This window comes from Rousettus aegyptiacus, unplaced genomic scaffold (assembly GCF_014176215.1).
Source record: "Rousettus aegyptiacus isolate mRouAeg1 unplaced genomic scaffold, mRouAeg1.p scaffold_m13_p_7, whole genome shotgun sequence".
In the NCBI taxonomy this organism is placed as follows: Eukaryota; Metazoa; Chordata; class Mammalia; order Chiroptera; family Pteropodidae; genus Rousettus; species Rousettus aegyptiacus.
In genome coordinates, this window is record NW_023416310.1 from 84,804,348 (window position 1) to 84,819,721 (window position 15,374).

Here is a 15,374-nt window from a genome sequence, read left to right on the forward strand (position 1 = left end):
AGATTAATTTTTCCTGTTCTAGAATTTTATATAAATGGAGTCATAACTTTTTGTGCTGGGCTTCTTCTGTTCATTATGTCTATGAGATTCAGCCAGGTTGTTGCACATATTAGTAATTCATTCTTTTTTATTGCTGAGTTGTATCCCACTCGAATGAGATATCACAATTTCTTTGTCTATATCCTGCTGTTGGATGTTTGGGTTGTTTTAAAATTTGGGCTATTAGGAATAAAGGAGCTATGAACATTGTTTCACAAGAATTTTGACACGGATTTCCATTTTTCTTGGATAAATACCTACGAATTGAATTGATGGGTCAAAAGGTTGATTCATGAGAATATATGAACGTATTTCACCTTGCTAATAAAAAATAACAAAAACATTCCAAAGAAAAAATTTTGAAAGAAGAAGATGAATCTATATTTTTAAAAGATAACAGATACTTGCTATCTTTTTCTCTACTCCCTCCCCCGCTCGATAGGCAACTGGTTCTGTCAGATCTCAAGCTTCCCAGGCCAGGGCAGCGACCCACCACTTTTCAGGGTGAATCATCAAAGATGAGAAAATTCTAATGTTATACCTGCCCAAGAGGAACTAGATTTAGGTACCACCCACCAGAAGCCACAGGCTCAGTGGTAATTCAACAGACCTGCTAACACACAGGAAAAACAGCTTCCACAGTCGGAAATCTCTTGCAAACAAAACGAAGCTCCGGACACTCCTTTTGTATAACAAGAGTAGATACTTAGCATTAAAAGGAACAGAAGAGTACTGCTCTGAAACTAGTCAAATCAACACATGCAGAAACAGTAGCAGAAATAACCTCACCGCAAGGGAAGGCTTGTAAACAAACGGTGAATGAAACCTTGGTAATTTCCAAATCTAAATTGAAAGTTCAAGATGGTACAAAAGCCCCATCATTACCATGAGGACCTATTCTTAGAATGGACTGGCCGGAATATACATATATTTTTAAATGTAAAAACAAACAAACAAACAAACAAACAAAACAAAAAAAGTGCTGCCATGCTGTCAGTGAGAGGTTTCAGGGGGATCTGCTCGGCCCGTGGCCCACTCCCACCCTTTCTTCTCAGAACTGAACCTGAGTCCTAACCCACGGGAGGACCACAGTATTGGCCTTTCCTCCAGGATACCGCTGTTTGGACCAGGGATGGACCCCTGATGAGTCAAGTTTGGATTCTAAGTGCCATGGGAAGCCACTGAAGTATTTTGTGCAAGGAGTAATATGGTCCCATTTGTGAGTCAAAAGATCTTAGAAGAAGAAATTAGGAAGCATTTGCAGTAAGTAGTTGAGACGAGAGGTGATTACGGGTGGCACTGGCAGTGGAGGAGAGAAGTAAGGCCCCTCCTATCTACAAGCCAGAGAGAGGAACCACAGGTTTCTGAAGGAGCCGAAAATGTTGGAACAACTAGAAGACTGTAGGGTCATGAGCTAAGAGACCACAGGGAGTTTCAAGAAGGAAGAAATAGTCACCTGTGGCTTGAGAAGTAACAAAGAGGCACCTGTTTGGGAAGAAGGCAGCCTTCTCTTAAGGGGAGCAGAGAAACGGGGCTGTAGCTGGAAGAAGATGAGGGGACAAGGAAGTGACTATAGCATGTTTGTCACTTCTCGCTGCACTTCAAATAAAAATTGAAAGGGCCATGTCCTCAACTTGACATACCAGTCCCTCGGTGCTGTGGGACTCCTTGTGTCAGTCAGGGGCCCAGCAGCAAACACTGGCACATTCAGAGTTTAACTAAAGACAGCATAACAAAGGGCCAACTTACAGCAGTGCAGGCAGGGTGAGGAAACTAATGACATTTGGGGAGGCACCCAGGGGTTAACATCAGGGCAAAGAGAGCTGGAGCCATGGAAGGGGGGCCACCCGATAGCAGCAGTGGCCAGAGAGGGACTCGGCTAATGCCAGAACCATCACGACCTGTCTGTCCTCCATCCTCTGAACCCGCCTCACAATGCTGGCTCATCCCAACTGGAAGCCGGAAGCCTTGAGAATGGAGGTCATGGAGTCCGCAGAGGTCAGGAGAAAACAGAGCAAGGCAGAGAAGGAAGGAGCAGGCACATAACCAGCACCTCCTGGCTCACCTCCCCAGCTCGCCTCTGACCAGTCTCCCCACTCCGCCTCCAGCCTCCTTGGGCCTCCTTTGGTGTCTTGGAATATGCTGAGCTACAGCCCGCCTTGGGCCCGGCACAGGCTGTTCTCTCTATCTGAAATGCTCTTTCCCTTGCTACCTCATTAACTCAAAATAATCTTCCCATCTTTACCTTAAATGTCACTTACCCAGAACGGCCTTTTCTGGCCCTTGCCCCTCCCTCATCTGAATGAAATGCCACTGTTGTATGCTCTCACAGTGCCCTGTTCTTCCGTTGCATTCGTCATATTTGCAATGGTAGATTTATTGAGGTGTTATTTAAAATCCATCTCCTCCCTCAGACTGTAAACTTCATGAGAACAGGAACTGTGTCTGTTTGTCACAGTATACTTCTTGGTAATGAGGAAAGTGCCCAAATATATATAGTTATTGAAAGATTTAACGAACACCCTCTCCCACATCATCTGTGATCTCTAGATACGAACAGTTTAGCGACAATAATAGATTTTATGTAATGAGTCCTTGTTACGTGTCAAGCACTGTGCTAGACTTTCAATGTATGTCATCTCATTCATGCCTCACAACACCCTTAGGGATCAGGGACTCTAATCAGCCTCATTTTCCCAGCAAGGGCGCCAAGGCCTGAGAGGTCAAGTAATTTAGTCAAGGCCACACAGCTATGTGGTGAAAATCAAAGTCCTGATGATAATACAGCTGGTGCTCTGACCTCTCCCCAACACTACACTGCCCCCCTTAAATACCTCGCTGTGGATTTTGTTTGTTTATATGTCTTATCTTCTATATTAGACAGAAAGCTCCTTGGGTCACGATAGATTTTAGTCATCTATTTAATCCGAATGCACATTGCAGGTGCCCAGTAAACATTGAATGTTGACTCTTTCCCACTGGGAAAGCATGCTTAGAGCTGACCAGCAACCCCTGCCCCCCATGTCTTTAGCCACATTCATTCTGCTTATTAAAGAGCAGAGGTCTGTCCATAAGGCTCTTTTGATGCCCATTGCAAGGAGCTCTTCCTCTAGAGCACAATTCTTTCAATGAACTGTTAGAATTCAAAAACCAACAGAGCCTCCATGTGAACTCTGGGCTCCTGGGGGCTCTCCCAGGATGCTCGACTTTATCTAGAAAGACCCTGCCTCAGTAGCCAGCCAACCCATCCTTTCTGACATCCACCCTATTCACTCCTGAATCTGACTTGACAATACAGGATCAGTTCCCACAGTCACACGCTGCCTAGCTGCTTCACTGACCGCACCCTGGTTTCCTGTGAACAGAGTTTTCAGAGGTCTGGACACTAGCAGCAGCACGTCCACACAGGAGCAGCTCACCTGTGCCCAGGAGACAGAAGAAGAGCGCATCCCAGGAGCCAGAAAAACGATTTCCAAAGCACTTCTCCCTCCAACCCACCTCCTGCGCCTGCACATCTTTGCAGGACTGTGAGGTGTTAGCCCTTTAAAGCACCGACCAGGCATTCTGAATGGGCCTGCCTGAGCCCTGCTGACACCCTGAAAGGAGACTGAAGTGCGGCCAGGAGGAGCCCAACTGTCAGCAGAAGAGTTCGGAGGGCCCTGCTCCCTGCTTACCTGCTGCATAGTGCAGGAACTCCTCTTTACTCCCTCCTTCTTCATTGCTTCTTTTTCCTTCTTAACCCATATGGGACTCTTTTCTCTTTTGCTCTCTCCAGCCCAACTTTTGTGAAATTTGAACCTAAAAAATAAAAATATGGTGTTAGAGTTAGGAAGGACCTTGTGTCATCCAATCAGGGCATCCCAAACCTTGGCAAAATCACTTAAGAGGTTTTTCTTAAATACAGATACCTAGACCCCACCTCAGACCTACAGAAATGAACAACTCTTTCTTTTATCTGCCAGGGTGTTGCTTTCTTTGGAGTTTCTTCAGAGAACACATCTTTCCCCACTCCTTGTGGTTCTCCTAGGGCTACCACATTTGTAATGCACACATCTTTAGAAATGATTGGCCCCTACGTAGGCACATGATCAAACTGGGCCAATCAGAGTCATTCCCTGTGATAGTAAACTCTGTGAATGAAAGACAAAAATGTGTTCCCCCTTGGTTGCCTAATTGGAAAAATGGTACCTATGCCACACAAGATGATGTCACTATTACCTGCCAACTAAGAGAAACCTATTTGCAATAAAGGAAAATGAGAATCAGAGAGTTTTGACAATATTTGCGAAGTTCCTGAAGCAAATCCTACCTCCGAACTCCCCACGCCCCTTTGCCAATAAATTTCCTTGCTCCACTTCAAGTTAGTTTTGATTTCTGTCACTTACGACCAAAAGTATAGGGAATAATATACCTATTGAATCAGGAACTCAAGAAGCAGGACAAGAGCATTTGAAATTTTTAAGAATGTCTAGGAATTTCTGATGTATGTTTTAGGATACTCTAATAAACCAAACTTCTCAGCTTACAAAGAAAAAAACTGAGATCCACATAAGAGGTTTGATAATAATGAGGTAGAAGTTAGTGAGCATTTACTACATGCAGGACTCAATGTGAAGCGAGTTCTGTATTATTGCATTTGATCCTCAGCTTATCACTTTGAATTTACTATGTTTACTATATCTATTTGTTTACTACATCTGTCTTATCTACAAATTATAAATTTTATCTATAAATTATATATCTATCACTTAGCACAGTACCTGGAACATAGTAGGAGCTTACTGAACACTTGGTGAATGTCGAAGAAAACTCACAGATTGATACACTTACTATTATTATTATTATTATTATTATTATTAGGAGTAATAGTAGTATTAGCAATATTGCTAACATTTACTGAGTGTTATTTTGTGTTAGGTACTCTTCTAAGATCTTTTTAAACATTACCTTATTTGTCTGAAAAAACCTTAAGGTAGGTTTCTAGTACCTCTCCCCCTTCATTATGATGAGAAAACTGAGCCCAAAGATGTCAAATAAATTTCCCAAGGTCACACAACTAATAATAAAATTAAGATTCAAACCCAGGCAATCTGGCTGCAGAGTCCTAGTTCACAATCACCACACTATACTGGTTTGATTAACCTATCCAGAATGACCAAGTTACTGAATAACAGATGCAGAATTTGGGCCTAGGTTAGTCTGACTCCAGAATCTGCACCCTTTAACCATTACCTTATACTTCCTCTCTGTGGGTAATTGTCTGCAGTTCATAGTAGTCCACATAAATGGTGCTCCAAGGGTTATACAATACATATATGCATGGCTCTTATGGAAACCTTCATATGGTGATTAAAAACTGAGTATCCTGACTTTTAGAGGATATAAACAATAATATAAATAGAGTCACTTTAAAATGGAGCAGGAGTGGCCATGCCAGAAGAACTGCCTTGCACATCTTAGACCTCTAACCTTGGAATGTTAAAAACAGCAAACTCACCCTTGGACTGGGCCTGAGCAACCTTGTGTCCCAAAGATTTTCAAAGCTAACAAGAAAGCAGTTATGACTACTGGACAGATGATGATTAGATTAAATACTTAACACATTGTTTAGAATTAACATCACTGTTATGAACACACAATGCAATATATAAAACTTACTGTTAAATTGTACACTTGAAAAAAATCACTGTTACGTTATCTGCATATTTACTATAAGTATTAGCTCATTTGGTGATAAATATGTTTTGCTGAAGAGGGATGGATATTGCATTTTGTTTTTCTACATTGGACAGATTTAAATTGCCACAAAGAAGTTACTGTGGAAATTGCCTCCAAAACTGTAAGATAAAAGGTAAAAATGGAACAGTTTATTGACATGCAAATGATTAGCCCTAGTGCCCACTTTCTAACAAACTCTTTGTCTGGTTCTTCTTAGGCCATTAGGGGCTCTCTCGAATCCCAGGTAGACAGGCAGGGTGTTTGGTGTCACGTTCTAGATGGCCCCAGACAACTGAAAATGCCATAGGTGACACCTCTGGCATAAATCTAAACACTTCCAAACTTGGCTTTGGAACAAGTAAAGTAGATGACATTGTTCTCTCTGGGTAAATCTGGTGAAGCTGACTGTGAACTGCTGTGAATGTGCAAACAGTCCCAGAGTTGAGAATGTGGTTATTTTTATGCCTGGCCCATTCTGCCAGTGTACCCTGGACCAGTTTGAAAGTTAACTTGCTGAGCTCTTATTTATGCAAAGGAGTTTGTCTTATCTCCTCTGGCCACATTCCATCCTTTCAACCTTGGCCTGGACAGTCTTTTCAACAGGAAACAAATCTTATTTGAAAGCCCCATTTCTTTACCTATCTCTGCTCACCTTTACCTGCCGCACCCCATCAACCTCTCCAAATCACTTCTTGCCTGCCCAGGCACTCCTATCTTGACAAAGCTCTGAGATAGCTTTGTCCTGATTTCTGCTTGACAATTCTTTCAACTTGCTTCTCTCAGAACTTAGTCCCAAAGCCACCCTTTTCAAAGCTGCTTCCAGTAAGTAAGTGGAAGATATGACTTGACCTGAGGAAGCAGGGGTCAAAAGTTATGGGTTCTTGATTTGTCACGTTCTTGTCACCTAGCTTTCTGACTAGCAGCAATCAACTTCACTTCTCCTTTCTGAATCTGTCTTCATCTGTTCCCTTCACCAGGAATTTCTTTTTTTTTTTTTTTTCCAGATCTTTCTTTTACGGCAAGCTCCTTTTTAATCATTCATGTTTCAGCTTAAATATAATGTCCTCAAAAAGGCCCTAAATATTCTCTAATGTTATTTTCCTCTAACATCATTCTCTGTAACATTACCTTCTATTTCTACAAGCACATTCTATCTGCGATTATCTTAAATGTTCCCTTGATTATTTTGTTTCCTCCAAAGACCTTTAAGGTCCAAAAGAGCTGAGGTCTTTCTGTCTTGTCCCTGGCTGTATTCTCCGCTCTTGGCAAATAGATGATGCTCAATAAATATTTGTAGCATGAAAAGAACTGCAGCATTTAAGTAGTTGAACCAAATGAATTGTAAGGTTGTTTACGGCTTTGATATGAACATTGTCAAAATTGAGTAAGTGAAAAATGAAGTGGCAACAATCATAGCAATAAAACACTGAATGTTGTGTGCATATACTTGTGTTTTAAGAATATAAACCTGCCCAAGTTCTTGGCTGTGTCACAGTGCTGTAGTGTTGCCTTTTCAGTTTGCCATGGAGTGCGAACTGACTTTCTGAGCTTAATAGTAAAATATCTAACAAGGATATCAGGTAGCTGTCTAAATATAAAACCACTGTGTCACAGAATTAGGGAGGAATAGTTTTAGAATACAACCGTTTCTATTTACAGGGATGGAAACTAAGGCCCCATTAAGGGAGTATATTTGAACATCTGGAACTAGGTCAGTGATGTTTCTTTCAGTGAGGAACACATATATCACTCACACTTCTATTTAAACATTATTTATAACATAGCAATACTTCATGCTTGAAAAGCATGTTTTGAGCACAACTAAATCTTATACCAGTAGGTCTGAAACTTGAGCATGAAGGATGTATTAAAGCACACATTGCTGGGCCCCACTCCCCGAGTGTCTGGTTCTGTAGGTCAGGGGAATAGGAGTGAGGAAGACCAGGAGAGTTTAAGAGAAATAAATCACCAACTTTAGACCACCAACTCTTAACGTAAGCGGCTGCGCTTGGTGCGCAGAGAGAGAACTACGAGTCCCGGAATGCCTCGCGCAGGGCGGGCGGAAAGTCGGCCACTTCCGCTCCACGCAGCGCCTCTGCCCCCGCGTCTCGACGTGTCACCGGCGGCGCCGCGGCTGTGGCAAGAGAAGGAGCTGACTTGGGGAGTTCGAGGCGGCGGGCGGCGGCAGAGACCCAGCCTGGATCTGCCCCGGCACGGAAGCGTTCCGGGTTCCCTGGGGAGCAGGAGAGGGAGGCGGCGGCCCGGCCCGCGCGGGACACGATGTTGAACATGTGGAAGGTGCGGGAGCTGGTGGACAAAGCGTGAGTATCGGGGGAGCAGTTGTGGCCAAGGCCCACGCGGGGGAGGGGAGAAAAGGGGTCAGGAGTGGTGGCCCTGTGCTCGGGGCGGCCCGCGTCACGCCCCCCGGCCTGGCCAGCCGCATCATGGCGGCGGCTGGCTCTCCCCGGCCCCGATCCCTGTCCCGATCGGCGAGACTGGGAAAGGACTCTTCCCCATTTCAAAATATCCTTAACCCCCTTCTCTCCTATCCAGGCCTTCCTCACTTTCCCCTGATCCCCACCGCCCTAGGCACAAACCCTTTGGTCAGGGGAGGGGGCGGGGTTGTCTAGAGCCGGATCATTGCCCTGGAGGAGAACTGTCTTGGCCCCAGGCTGTGTGCTTGCCTCCTGAGCGCAGCGAAGGCTTGGGAGTGGGGCACGCAGTGCACTGTCCCTCAGTGTCCCTCAGGGCAGTTGCGGAGACCTTAAGCTTGGTCGGGATGGGCCTTTACGTTACTAGGCTTGTAATTTCTAATGAACCTGAAGTGTTGCAGTGGGTGGTAGGTGTAACAAGTGTCCGTTGGGGTCAGGCTGAAGTTACTCAAGAGGAGACTCATTTTTTGCTTTTCTAACACGAGTGAAAGTAGATCACTATATAACTTCTTGTAATTCTGTTCCTGTTTTCTTTTCCACGGCAGTTCATTTTTGGAGGGCCATTTGTTCCTTTCGATATAATTAACAAGTCATTAAGAAATTTCCCCTAAAGAAGAAAACAACCCAGATTTATATCCTGTTGATCTGCTTTTAACTTCCCTGAAAGGTGAAATGATTAATACATAGTTGATTTCCTTTAAAACTTAGTGATAACCTTAGTGTCTTACTACACTAGGAAACTTTTAACACTTAAATTGGGTATATAAGATATTAACAGTGGTTAAGTAAGGTCTCCTAGGCCAGCAGGAAATAAAGTTTAACAATTTAACCAGTCCTCTTCCTTTTAAGTTGTAGCAAGTATGCAATAAGTGTGGCAAACAGTTCATTTGTGCCACCTATACAACCTAAAATCAGGAAGTGTAGATGGCAAACTGTTAGGCTTTCTTGACACCAGGAAAAATTCACAGTGGCTTGGATAATGCATCATATAGAACTTAGAGTTTGACCATATTTTCAAATTTTCCATGCTACCAAGAAGCCAACAGAGCGTCTAAGTAGCATAGGTTTCAGGAGCTGAGTTCAAGCTTTGCAATCTTGGCAAGTTACTAAACCTCAAAGTGCCCTAGTGTTCTTAAGTGCAATGTGGAAGTAATGATAGACACCTACCTTAGAATGTTAGAATTAAGGCCTAAGAGTTTAGACAGCATATAAAGCTCTCAACACAATATGTGTAGCTCAGTATACTTTTGATAACTATAGCAGCCATTCTGTGTTGAAAGTGAGATAAACGTCAGTGAAAAGTGATTTGTTTTAATAATTTTTCTTTATCAACTTCATTTGACCATTAAGCCCTCAGACGTTTATTTTGGACTTACTTTGTTTTTTATATATCCTTAGGTTTTGCTTTTCAAGGATAAAATATTGTTTCTTTTCCAGATCCAGGTTAATTTTTTTTTTTTTAATTTTCATATATGTTATAAAGAATAGCATACTAGCCTAAACAGTTTTTTAAAAGTCCACTCTCTACAAAACTCTCTTTATCTCTAAGCAGGAGGACAGCCAAAGAAAACCGCTAAGAAACACCTTGTTATCTTAAAGGACAAAATTTGTGGAACTCAGAAATTTGAAGGGACTACGTTTTCAGGAGACAGAATCAAGGCAGTATTCCTGCTGCTGTTTGTTTCGTTGTCTTTATCACCTATGTAACTGATCTTCTCATGCTCTAGGTTAAATTTTCCCCATTAGTAGTTACCAAGTTATCTAATGGAAGAGCTATTGAAAAATAACTTCTGCCTTTTTACTACCCAATTTAGAAAGGAGTCTTGAACCAAGTTATTCAAGAACATGTGAGAATGTTGCCACCAAAGACTTTTTAAAGCTTTCGTGGGTGTCTGACACATGATATTAAGATTGGAACATGAGGTTATTTTACTGATGAATACTCAGGTTTTAATTTTTATCTTTCACTGGCAGGAGAGAAAAAATTCTTCTCCCAAAATGTAAGCATCTTAGAAATCCAGTACCTGTGGCAATGTGTCCAGTTAGACTGATCACCTTAAAATGCCATTAATGGAGGTAAAGTAGATTCATACAATGGCTGTGCTGATTATCAAAGAGGTGATGAGGGAACTTAAAGTGAGGGAACAATGTAGTGATTAAGAGATTAATAGAATGAAGGTTTCTATGGTAGAAGGAGCATTGATTAGGGGTTTTGGAGGCCTGGGTTCAGATTTCGACACTGCCTTTTAGACTAGCCATATGTATGATTACAGACAGAATTATATGAATCTACAGACAGTGGGTCCTTATTTGTAACATATGGAATTAAGCTAGAGTAAGACTTTTTCCAACTTCTCTGGCTCTTGGGAGACATGAATTCTCATCAGGGGAGAAAAACTAGAGCTACTATTTAATAATAGCAGATAAATTTTAGAAAGTCATCCTCTGGAGATGGTTTCAACTGAAAAAGGACTTTTTTTTTTTTAAGTGATCAATAAATGTTATATTTAAATGCTTTTTGCAGTAAATAAGTGCAACCCATGACTCAGGAGAACTAGGGCTGTTATTTAGCATACATCCCTACCCAATGAGATTTACTTCAGAAAGAAAAATGTACCCTTTCAAAATGTGTTCCCTGGAGCTACGGTTAGATCCAGTATGGTGGCATTTCTTAAGTATAATGATATATTTCAAATATTGGCTTTCAAGACCTTTAATACTTATGGGGCTGGGGAGGTATTTTCCACAAATTTTAGCACCTCCTGCTGGTTATTAAATAGCTGTGTTTTGCAGAACATTGTGGAACTGAGGAAAAGCAGATAAAGCCATAGGCCAGCCAGAGCTTGGAGGGCCATTTTCCTCCCACTTATACTCAAGTGGCCGAAAAGGCAGCTGTGGCAGGAAAGGATAAGTGGCAGAACTCCCACCAGCTAGGGCTAGCTTGACCGCTTTCATCCTATGACTTGCCTCCTTTTCTTTGAGGCTCTAGTAAAGTGAGAGTCATATTTTGCCATGCCCCACAGTATAAATTGGAAGTTGCTATAGTTCTATTACACTTTTTCTCCAATTTTGGAAACATAGGGTGACATGGTGTAGTGGTAGATCAACACTGCTACTTATTTATTGTAATCCTCTTTTATCTCAAGGAGTAATATTAATGGCTCTTATTCTTTTCGTGATAGTGAGTCCAACAGCGCTGACCAGGGTCCTAAGGCAATTGGCTATAGATAGTCCGTTTTAAGTTATTCTCTTAAACATACCTTGCTTGCATTTTCCTCCAATAAGTTGATTTTTGTTGACATTATATGCATGTTTTTTAGTTCTTAGATAATATAATAGAGCTGTAGAAACTACTGTTCTAATCTAGCTGACCCCAGAGGGAGAACCTTTTGCTTTTACAGAAAATAGCTCATTAAATTATTTCAACAGATATTACATTTATTTTTTGGATTAGTATTGTATTTTCGAACTTGAAAAGTAAAATATCTGCCTTCAAGAAACTTGCCACTACAAATATGCCACGCCTTGAACTTATCGATGGTTTTACTTTGTTTTTCCTCTTATTTTTTGTATCTTGCCAATAAATCTCTGTTCAGTTTGCTTCTTAGAACTTGTAAGATGATTGTAAGCTTTCTAGTCTTCCCATATCAGCTTTTCTTTGAAACAGTTGTAAATAATTGTTATTGCTAAAACAATAAATTAACTGTCCTTTCTTCTAGTAACTGAACTAAGTAAATAGTAAGCATTTAATTCCAAAGAAAGATGAGTTTAATTTACCTTCTGCCAGCATTTCTTGGGTAATTTCACAGGAGTGATTTCCTGTAATTTAAATTAATCTATTTAGTACTACTGTCCAGATGCTTTTAAAACACACTTAACTGCCTCATGTTTTCCTGAACCCTTTATTTAGTGTTAGTTTACAAGTACTTTTTCATGTGTTTACTGATAAATCTACTAAAAGTGCTTGGCCTTCTTATCTTAAGTACTACTTACCAGTACTCCTAGGTTTTATAGTATAGCTCCACAGTTGAATTTTTTCCTATGCTCTTGTGTTATTTTCTTATTTCCAATGTATATGTACTATTTCCTTTAATAAAAGAGTATAGGCAGCTTAAATAACTTTTTTTATCTTGAAGAAATCCGTTTTTTTAAATCTGGATTTCTTATCTAGCTGGAGTTTATTTTTTAGCTTTTATTATGCAACATTTTAAATATGTCAAAAAATGGAGGGACTGTGTGCACATGAATAGCTTCAATAATTTGGCCAACCTTGCTTCATTTGTAGTTCTGCCTACCACCCCACTCTGTATTATTTTGAAGCAAATCCCAGACACCATATTATTTCATCTATACATATATCAGTCTCTAAAAGGTAAGGAGTCATCGTTTTTTGACCATAACAGTACCATTATAAAACCTTTTAAAAAGATGATTACTTAATATCTAATGTCTAGTCAGTATTCAATTCTTAATTACCTCATAATTCCTTTTTGATGTTTCTGACTAGTGGATCTATCTCTTGATTCTCTTAAGCTATAGGTTCAACCTCTACTTTTTCCCCCCTTGCATTTTGTTGAAGAAACATGGTTATTTGCATTTCCCTCCGTCTGTATTTTGCTAATTGGATCCCCATGGGGTTATTTCAGTGTTTCTTCAATCTCTGTAATTTCCTGTAAATTGGTAATTGTATCTAGTCATTTGGCCAAATTCAAGTTCCAATTTTGGAGAGCAAAGCTACCTCATAAATTCAGAGTACATTTTAGTACTTGTATTGGGTCTTATGTACAAAGAATTAACTTCTTTCAGTCTCAGCTGACTAACATTCTGGGACATTTTCAACTGTTAATTCTTTTATGTTTTTTTAAGGTGTCATTTCATATGAGCTCTCCTTGTTTAGACTAATTATGTGTGTTTGCTCATCTACGTATTTTTATAGTAATTTGCTACCCATACATTCATTTCCTGCACATAGACACCTGCAGGTGGTATTGAGAGGGTCTGGGAAGCAGTTGGTGATTCAGAGATCAGAACTGGATCAAAATCCTAGGTCCATTACTAAGCAATGTTAAACTTGGGCATTGGAACAGTATCCCAGATTTTTCCTATCTATAAAATGGAGATATTTATTTTACATAGTTCTTGTGGGGATTAAATGCAGGTGAAACAATGCAGTACTTAAACTCTTGAAACACCTATCATTATTATGTAGTGCACAAAATAATTTATGACATACAGAAAAATCAAAGAAATATAGTATTTCAAAGAATAAAGAAAATATTATTGCCAGACTATCTTATTTAAAAGTATGTAAGAACTGTGTCTTAATCCATGAATCATTTTCAGCGGACACACCTAAAACTCTTCACCTGAATAAACAACCTACATACAGGAAAACCCATATAACTGTCTCTGTTGTGTGTGCCTTGTGTTGTGTTTACCAAATCACAAATGCTTTTATTTGAATATTGTAAAGCATATTACAGAAATAACTTTCAAAAGATGTGTTGAGGAACGAAGTCTTTGGAAAGAGATAGTGGTGCTCCATCTGCTCATTTTCGTTCAGTTTGTTTTGTATTTTTGCAAGATTTTAAATATACTGCTAATGTAAAGCATTTTTAAAATGTAAAAAGATTTATTAAGGGAAATTGAAGTTGACAATTTATCCTTAATGAGACTGAACAATATCAAGAAAAAGAACCCTGTAAAATACATCAAATCCATGATCTCTGACAAGAGATGAGCAGTATATGCAAGGAAAGCACATTGCAGAAAGCACTTTCCTGTTCAACCCATTCTCTCCAACTGGCAAATTTGTTTGGCTTACTAGAGCCCTTTAGTCTAAAAATTAAATACAGGTAAAAACATAGCATATTCCCTTGTTGGAAGCAATTTATAGCTATTTATGACTTGTGGATAGATTTAGCTAATGAACTTCTAAATAGGAGTGATTTTGTTAATGTGCAACAATTGGTGAGCATGTTTTATACTTAAGAAAAGTCTAATTAGGCAGTTATTTTAGAATGTCTCTTTTGACATGAATTTTGTTTATTATTTTAGTTCCTAAATTCTTAGGGGAGTATTTAAGTTCTACATAATTGTAATATAAATAACTTTTTATGACTTCCACAAACTCACCATTATGTAGTAGATGTGTATGCATGCTTTTGAACTGTTTGACTCAAAAATTCTCATCCAGATAGCCTTATATTTTTATAATAGAAAAAGGACGTGCATTGAAAATTCAATTTATTTTTCTTGCCATTTGTTTTCATGCATTTTTAGCAAACTATTAATGAACAATGAAAATAAACATACTGAACTTTTTTCTATTAAATTTTGTCATTCTTCAGTTATCGTTTTTTTAAGTATGATTAAAACTTTTTGTTTGCAATTAAACTACATGGTTAAATAATATCCTTAGTTTGATGTGTTTAACTTATAGTTATAAGTTTGGTACTAAATAAGCTTTTGAGGTGTGGCTCATTTCTTGTGAAGCCAGATAAAATTTTTAACCCTATAATCTGCTCTCCACACAGTAACAAAAGTGATTCTTTAAAAATAATAAGTCAGATCTGCTCAGAACATTCTCAGTTGCTTCTCAACTCACTGCTTTCCAGCCTCTGTGTGATCCAGCTCTTTGCTGCCTCTTCTGGCCTCATCTACCACCACTCCCTCCGTCTTCCAGGGTTCTGTTCCTATGTAAAATAGCGAATGTACACACACTGCACTCTTTCCCCTTGCTTGCTTTATTTACATATATTCCTCTGCTGCAGGCTTATAGAAGGAAGGGACTTTGTTTTGTTACTGCTATATTATGACTATAACAGTGTAGGACACATAGTAAGTGCTCAGTAAATATTTTTGAGTGTTAAATTTGGGAAGTTGATATATATTACTGAGGAAGTCGTTTAAGTTCAGATATTTCTAATATAAGCTAATAGTTATCAAGTATTTGCCATATGCCAAGAACAGTAGTGACAATTTTATTATTATCCTCAATTTATTGATGAAACACTGGCCATGGAGAAGTCCAAGAACTTGCCCAAAGTAATACATCTAAAAAATTATCTAGATTTAAATCTAGATGATGTTTTTAGAATCTATTTCAGTTTTTGCTTTTACAGAACATTATTTAAACTAAAAATTGTTATATTTCTCTATAATAAAGGTGAATTACTAGTGTAC

The 15,374-nt window shown here is 39.5% G+C and overlaps 2 protein-coding genes across 7 annotated transcripts in view; one reads left to right on the top strand and one right to left on the bottom strand.

Annotated features, from left to right (window-relative positions):
- LSM11 (LSM11, U7 small nuclear RNA associated) overlaps positions 1-15,374 on the bottom strand; it is a 137,048-nt gene that overhangs the window by 42,201 nt on the left and 79,473 nt on the right. The window contains exon 8 of one of the 2 annotated variants that reach the window (XM_036225031.1): positions 3,714-3,837. The gene's annotated coding sequence lies outside the window, so the exon portion shown is untranslated. Of the gene's footprint in view, positions 1-3,713; positions 3,838-11,966; positions 12,009-15,374 lie in introns of those variants that run through there. The other variant, XM_036225032.1, reaches the window with a different exon arrangement.
- The window catches only part of CLINT1 (clathrin interactor 1), a 53,596-nt gene continuing 46,077 nt past the window's right edge, over positions 7,856-15,374 (top strand). For 4 of the 5 annotated variants that reach the window (XM_016166986.2, XM_016166988.2, XM_016166989.2 and 1 more), the window contains exon 1: positions 7,857-8,078. In XM_016166986.2, coding sequence (XP_016022472.2) covers positions 8,038-8,078 — 41 coding nt within the window. In that variant the 5' untranslated portion in view covers positions 7,857-8,037. Of the gene's footprint in view, positions 8,079-8,734; positions 8,857-15,374 lie in introns of all 5 variants that reach the window. The other variant, XM_036225029.1, reaches the window with a different exon arrangement.